This window comes from Limulus polyphemus, unplaced genomic scaffold (genome assembly GCF_000517525.1).
Source record: "Limulus polyphemus unplaced genomic scaffold, Limulus_polyphemus-2.1.2 Scaffold95, whole genome shotgun sequence".
Taxonomy (NCBI): Eukaryota; Metazoa; Arthropoda; class Merostomata; order Xiphosura; family Limulidae; genus Limulus; species Limulus polyphemus.
This window is the reverse complement of record NW_013665705.1, coordinates 1,192,302-1,200,138: the sequence shown is the minus strand read 5'-3', so window position 1 is coordinate 1,200,138 and position 7,837 is coordinate 1,192,302. Positions and strand designations below refer to the sequence as shown.

The 7,837-nt window shown below is 32.7% G+C and overlaps 1 protein-coding gene across 1 annotated transcript; it reads left to right on the top strand.

Moving 5' to 3' along the window:
- Positions 1-1,174: 1,174 nt before the first annotated feature.
- LOC106469265 (protein Wnt-7b-like) lies at positions 1,175-7,100 on the top strand (the record flags this gene model as incomplete). Its single annotated transcript, XM_013929750.1, has 3 exons — positions 1,175-1,229; positions 2,871-3,142; positions 6,612-7,100. Coding segments are annotated over 3 exons (816 nt in total), but the record flags the coding sequence as incomplete, so codon positions are not given.
- Between the last annotated feature and the right edge of the window lie 737 nt (positions 7,101-7,837).

Genomic DNA, 7,837 nt, shown 5'->3' with positions numbered 1-7,837 from the left:
TTTAATGTAGGAGAATCGTTAATTAATCTCACGTTGATCCTGAAATTGACCTGCAATGAAGAATCCGCTAGATGGCAAAAGTTTTCTTTGCATTAATTTGTTGTTGTTGTTTACTTCTCTGTGAGAGAGAGAGAGAAAGGAAAATTGTTTGTTTGTAATTAAGCACAAAGCTACACAATGGGCTATCTGTGCTCTGCCCACCACGGGTATCGAAACCCGGATTCTAGCGTTGTAAGTCCGCAGACATACCGCTGTGCCACTGGGGGGGGGCGAGAAAGGAAAAAAGAGAAACATAATGATTTTCCTTATTTAAATCCAAACTGAAATTTCAAAAACAACAGAATTATATTTTCTTTTGTTTCAAACCGCTAAATATTTGTTATCAGTTTAGCAAGATGATATTTTCCGATCAAACAGCATAATAACTGGCATTTTAATTAATTTCTAAAACTTTAATATTTTTGGTGTATATTTGAGTCACGCACACACACCTTTATAATATTCATAAGTTAAATATAGTTTGAGACTAGTCAGTTTTCCTATTAAATGCGGTTTTCTTTACATTATAGTTGGATAAATTTTGCTTTGAAAACGTAATCTTTGATCGAGTAACAGAAATCATGAGCAGTCGAGAAGTTTAATCTTAGAATCTATGACTGAATAATTAGTCAATGTAACATGTCGATACCAACAGATTTTAATCTGTTTTAAAGACCACGTAATATAAGATTTTTATCGAACAGACTTTACGGGTTAACAACCTTGACGGAAATTTCCAGTATTGTGTACAGCGTAGTTCAGGGGAAGCTTTTTTTTTAGCCAATCAAGTACCCTATAATTACAAAGACAGATGGATTCAATTTGATAGAGTGAAAGAAAATATTATGGGGCTATAAGTAATGCACAGATTTATGGTGTTTCCATAAGCGATTTTGAGAAAATTACTTTATCAGGTTGGATACATCAATTTCTTTTTAATGCCTGGCATGGCCTAATACTTAGGGCACTAGACTCCCAAACTATTGGTCGCGGGTTCGAATCCTGTCCCGAAGATGCTTGCCCTTTAAGCCATGGGAGCATTATACGGGAATTATAAAAAACTAGAAGTTTAGTGGTGTGAAGTTCTGGTGTGAATCTATCACAGATGCCAATAAGTTTAACTGGGCGAGTCTAGTTTTACGATACTTCACACGTGTTTAATGTGCAACATTTTGGTATACTACTTGTCATCAAAGACTAAATGTGAAACTCTTGATATATATATACCATATAGAGCGAGGTAAGAAGCCTGCCATGGCCTGATGGTCAGGGTGTTGGATTCGCAATCTGCAAATCGCGAGTTCGACTTCTATTACCGAACATGCTAGCCTTTTAAGCTGTGAAGGAGTTATAATCTAATGGTCAATCCCATTTTACGTTGGAAAGTGGTAGCCCAAGAGTTGGCGGTGGTTGGTGTTGACTAGCTAGCTGTCTTCCCTCTAGTCTATCACTTCAAAGCTGAGGACGGCTAGCGCAGATAGACCTCGAGTGGCTTTGTGCGAAATAAAAAACAAACAAACAAACAACCTGTACACTGACGTCAAACCAAAGTCATTGAAAAAAAGAAAGAAAAAGAAAAGTAAAGTACAAATACATTGTTGGAATATAATTTATTTCAAGTTTGGTGAAAAATGTTTGATCCCTTTATACATTAATTCCATTCACAAACTGTTTCTAAAATATCCTGAAATCTTACAAATAAAAATGAAACAAATTTTATTCAACCAATGTTTATTTGAAAATCAAAAGCAGTTGTACGTCAGGCTGTGCTTTGAGTAAAAACGTGTAATTTCTCGTCACTAATCTTTAGATTATATCAATAATCAATCAATCATTATGGTAGAAATCATCAATTATCTTTTCTGAGCCCCTAGTGACATAGCAATGAACCTGAAGGCTTATAACGCTAAAATCCGGATTTAGAAACCCGTGTTGGGCACAGAACAGATAACCCATTGTATAGCTCTGTGCTTAAAAACAAACAAACAAACCTTTTACTGAAAAAATAGTTTTTTTTTTATAATTGCTTAGATCCTTATAAAATAATCAGTATTAAAAAAAAACGTACGATATTTTAGGTAACAAGAATCGGATTAATGTTTACGCAAGCATCAAGGCAAGGTATCAAGAGTGGGTGGGAAAAGAAAAATCCATTTTTTACAAGCAGCTCCATCCAGCCGCCAGTGGGTCAGCGGCATCTCTGCGGACTTATAAACGTTAAAAATCGGGTTAATATACATGTATATACGTGTTGGGCACAGCACAGATAGTCCATTGTGAAGTTCTGTGCTTAACTACAAACAAACAAAAAATTTCATCTATTCTGCAATAACCGCAGTACATTGTTGGGACAATTTGATAGCTTTGTGTCACGTGTTGCTGTTTTTTTTTACCTAAACATCTGTGCTTGTTTCATATTTTTTGCGCAAAAGTACAAAAACAAAGCGCTATCTGCGATTAGCCATCCCTAATTTTTGAACTGATAGACTGGAAGGAGGGCAACAAGCTAAACAACAGTACATATTGCTATTCTTATCTGGCAGATAGAGGGATCTGACTGTCACTCATATAGATATAAACAGTCCCAAAGGGGTGGAAAGCGTTTTTGCGGAAACGGGACGATAACCATGAAGCTAAATATGATATGCGGTCATTTTTCTGATAGTCGTCTTTAAAACCAACATTTCAATGTGTGTGTGTGTATGTGTACACCATGCTCATATGTTTTTTTTTTATAAAAACTTTAGATATTTAAGAATAATACGAACATTAATCTAAAGTTTAATAAAAAAAACTTTGCTTTTTCCTCTGTTTTTTTTTTTTATATTTGTTAGGTAGTAGGGAAGCAGCCTATATCTATGCGATCAGTTCAGCCGGCGTGACGTTTGCCGTGACGGACGCGTGCAGCCGAGGCACCATTAGGCAGTGCGGGTGTGATAAAACTAAAGAAAGCATCAGCTCCAGAGCAGACTGGAAGTGGGGTGGTTGCTCTGCCGATATTAGATACGGCATGAGAATCGCCCGGAAATTCATGAATTCGCGGGAAATTGAAAAAGATAGTCGTTCGCTGATGAATTTACATAATAACAAAGCTGGTCGAAAGGTAAGAACATGGAGGTCCGTAAAAGTTGCTGAGAAGTTACGCATGTAAATAAAAATATATATCTATATATTTCAATAAGTAATGTGTAAAATATAAAGAAAAATGCAAATATATATATATATATATCGTAAAAGATTTACTATTTTGTTTGTCGTTCAAAGCGTAGTGTAATAATGCATGTTATCATGATTATTAAATACAATACACAGAGTATACGAAAAAATACACTACTAAAATAAAAAGGCGCTGTGTATTGTATTCTATTATTACTTAACAACCCACTTATTATCATCTTTCATGACTTAAGCACTCTGTGTACTGAAATCCCACAAGAAGCGTTGTTTTTTCTTAATGAATCCGTTGTGTTTTAACTACATTTTACCCACTAGATGGTGCCAACGTACTAATATATTGAGAACAGAAAAAAAATGTTGTACTTTTTTCAGTGGAAAAAGAAATGACTGTGTAAAAACGTAACAAGGAAATCACTACCAAACACCCCGTATATATCAGTAGTAACATAATAATGATTGTATACAGTTTTATTAAAAACACATAATTTCATTGGTATGTGAAAGTCGAGCTCATCGATACATTTCTGTTTTCACATCATCTGAGCTTTATATAAAATTCAGTAACCTGTGAAAGACAAGTTCCTCAACGCATTTCTGTTTCCACATCATATGACTTAAAGTCTGAGCTTTATACAAAATACAGTAATCTGTGAACGTTGAGTTAAAAATATTTATTTCTGTTTCCATGTTAAAGTCTATGCTGCAATATTTGAATAAATTGATTAATATATACGTAATAATGATTAAAATGTCACTGTCAGGCTGTTTATACATTTGTTGAATTTCAAATAAATCTGATGTTTGTTTCAGAAACAGGTTAAATTACACAGGCCTGCGATTGTTTTATTGTCTTGAAATTTTTACATGTTCTACAGTAATTCCTGTACGCTGAATTCGAAAATGATATCCATTTTTCTCCATCACGTACAGATTTTTCACATATGTACCTTTACATAAGTGAATCGTTTTCATGGAAATTGGGTCACATCAAAATGTTGACAACCACTGGCTATAGATTGCTCTAGACCAATCACGACGTGAGAGTCTTATCGATCGTTCTAGAACTCAAACATAACAAACATAATTAAAAAAATGTTCATTGTGGTAAAAGAAATTATAATTTGATCTAAGTAAGAGTGTTTTTTCTTCTCGATTTGTAAAAAAAAAATCCTTACGTTATAGAAAAAAATTTAATATTATTTTCGAAATCTGCGTAGCTGAATTATGGAAAATCCGTTATTAATACAAAACCAACTTTTATGAAGCTAAAATTCGCAGGCCTGTGTTATTAATTTGATATCCGAACTAGTGGTGTCGGCTTCCTTTTACCTATACTTAACAGGTTACACAAGTAATCCTAAAACAATCATTCATAAAATACTTACAGACTTAAGACAGTAAAAATCCCCAAATCAGATATAAAGTGAAATATTTTAATTGTGTTTTATTTTACCCCTAGCTGTATCAATCTACATTTTTACAACACAGTTAGTGATTTGTTCATCAATGTGCTTAATCAGTTTTTTTTAATTGATTTTTTAATTGAATGTTAAGAGATGATCTGACATTCTGTCATAGAACATTGAAAATATTCATTTTACTGATTGTTTTAAATTCACATAGAATATATATATATACTGATATTTCCCTTATTTATGACATAATAAATGGATCATAAGATATATGTATATATAATATATACTTTTAAGTGTTTTATAATTCTTGTACATAGATCCAGAAACTTGAGAATAATAGTGGAAATAATTTTACAGATCTGAATAATGAATGCATATTATCTATTTTTTTTCAATAGTTTGTTTTTACTGTTTGATTATTAATTAACTTATTTATTAATAAACGAGTTATTGTTTGGCTTCAATATTGAGTTACTGTTTGGCTTCAATATTCATCCTAGTCTGATGCTCCAGGAACTTCAAGCATTGACACAAAATGAAATAAACATTCTCTAAATTCTTGAAGAAGTTGTAAATCTAAACAATGGCCTTAAATTTATTTTGTAGTTGTTAATCGCAGCTTTAGATCAATCTTTTTTAAGTGTTTTATTATCAGAGTTTGTAATATTTGTGAAAATTCTTCAGACACTTATGAGTTCAAAAAAGGTCCCTAATGTCTTGATTTTAATGGTTCTTTAATTGGAGTTTTCACCAAAGAATAATGTTCTTGGCAGCTCATCCACTGCAATTTAATTCTTCTAGTGATCGGCAGGGCCAAGAGAGTCAAGATAAAAGGGCTTAATTACCTTTCACTTGAAAAATAATTGGATAATTGGAGCTTAGTACTTTGGAATTTGATGACTTTTAGGGATAATTTTGTGGACGTCAAATAATAAAAAATATCATTAATAACTTGCCAAACAAAACAGGTTCTTCTTATTATGAACGTTTCCAAATGAAGGAAGAAAGCACAGGAACGGAACTTATCATGTATAAAGTAAAACTTTAAATTGAAAAAACGATCAGAACCACAGGAAGCTTATACTTTCCAAATTATGAATTTTCCTACCCAGGTGCTTTGAATTATCAATACGTCTTATTTGAAACATCAAACCTAGTGTTAAGACACATAAGCTTAACGTTTCAAGAAGTGCTAAAGTATCACTATATAGATATATATACTTTTAAAGATAATATCCTGTTTTCCTTCCCACACTTTTAATTCGTCCAATAAAGAGTGGCATTATCGAATAGTTTTAAATAAATTTTAAAGTTTATTAAAGTTATAATCCACTCGATTGTTGATAAAACCAAAACACGCTTGTTACCATATTCAACAATGTGTATTTATGAGCCAAGTTGGTCGTAATCAATAGTGGATTTCAATTCAATATTTATGCAGAGTTAATGGCGAAAAGATTCAGTTCTCAAAATAATATCTGAAAAAACCCAACAACAACAAAGAAACGAACACGGGACACTGGTCTGTCCATGGAATTACTAACCGACTTATGTGATTAGTTTCCAGTAATACTAGATGTCTATAGTGAATTCAAATTATGGAATAAAAACTAGTTGAAGTTCACATTATTAATCCTATTGAGCGAATGGAATAGATAAATATTTCATTCCGTTACCACAACGTGGTTGAAAGCGTTTCGTTTACCTAAAATATGGCTGAATAGATTGTACAATAATTTATGTTTGTTCTTCAAAGTTATGCATTTGTTTTCCTTCACCACATACAGATGTGAGCCACATTGTACCTGCAATTTCTTCTTTGTAAGTATAACATTTATTCTATCTCATGTATAACCTATATTCCATCTGACCTCCTGGACTGCGTGAGCACCCTTTTCTTTTATGTTAATCAAGTTGAGTAAATGGAGGTTATTATTTTCATTATATATTTCTGTTTTTTTCTCTCTCTTTTTTTTTTAGGCTGTCAAAAGAAACATGTTGACTGACTGTAAATGTCATGGCGTTTCAGGTTCTTGTACTATTCGAACTTGCTGGAAGACACTTTCCTCATTTACGCATATCGGAGACTTTTTAATGAAGAAGTATCATACAGCAAAAAAAGTATTTCCTTTCTGGAACCAGAAAGCAGGGTTATCCAAGCCCACCTATCTTCGTGTGCGCACATCTAAGCAACCAAATAACAAGCTAAGATCGAGAGATCTTGTGTATTTACAAACTTCTCCTAATTACTGTGAAGTGGACTTGTCACTCGGTTCACCTGGAACTAAAGGGCGGCGCTGCAACCAGACTTCCAATGGAATCGGTGGTTGTGCTTTAATGTGCTGCGGCCGAGGCTATAATACCCACCAGCTCAAACGAATCTGGCAGTGCAACTGCAAGTTTCAGTGGTGCTGTGACGTTATGTGCAATATGTGCAGCGAAAAACTAGAAGTCTATACATGCAAATAACATTTCGTAGAGACTGAAAAACAACAGAGTTAAAAAAAATTCTGAAAATAGCTGCGCAATAAACCAGGAGTGCTTTTGTGAAACCATTAAGTTCGTGTATATTTGTATTGTAGTATCTTGGTATATTAACTTACATGTGTTAGAGGTGACTACAACCTAAATCAACAAGAGGACTTGTAATTTGAAGCCCATGATTCAAAGTTCTGCAAACTATTTAAGAATTCTATCTGGAAAAGAGAAAAAGTTTAGAATTTTACATAAACTGTATATTCATCATTCATTTAACAGACAAACGCTTATGGTGTTATAATGAAAAATTAAAACTTTTACTGAAATTGATTTTCTCTAACCTACTCTACGTGAAATTATAGTATTTTTTATTTTAAAACTTGCCATAATTCATTGAGCCTTATCCCACATTTGTAAATGCCATTTCAATGATATTTATTGAAGATATTTGTTAATACATTTCACAAGCTTATTTAACACTGTGAAATACTGTACAATGAAAAACGTAAATTTTGTTTTTCAATACTGCTTATTTGTATTTATAACTAAAGAAAGAAACGCTATTAAATTCTTTATATGGTCGATAAGATAATAATTCATATATATATTCCAGGTACTTTAATTTCATTCATGTCGCGAAATATCTAAACTTAAGGTCTTACGGAAAATAGGTAACCCTAAATTCCATATATTTCATGAAATTATATTAAATTTATAGTCATTTCCGA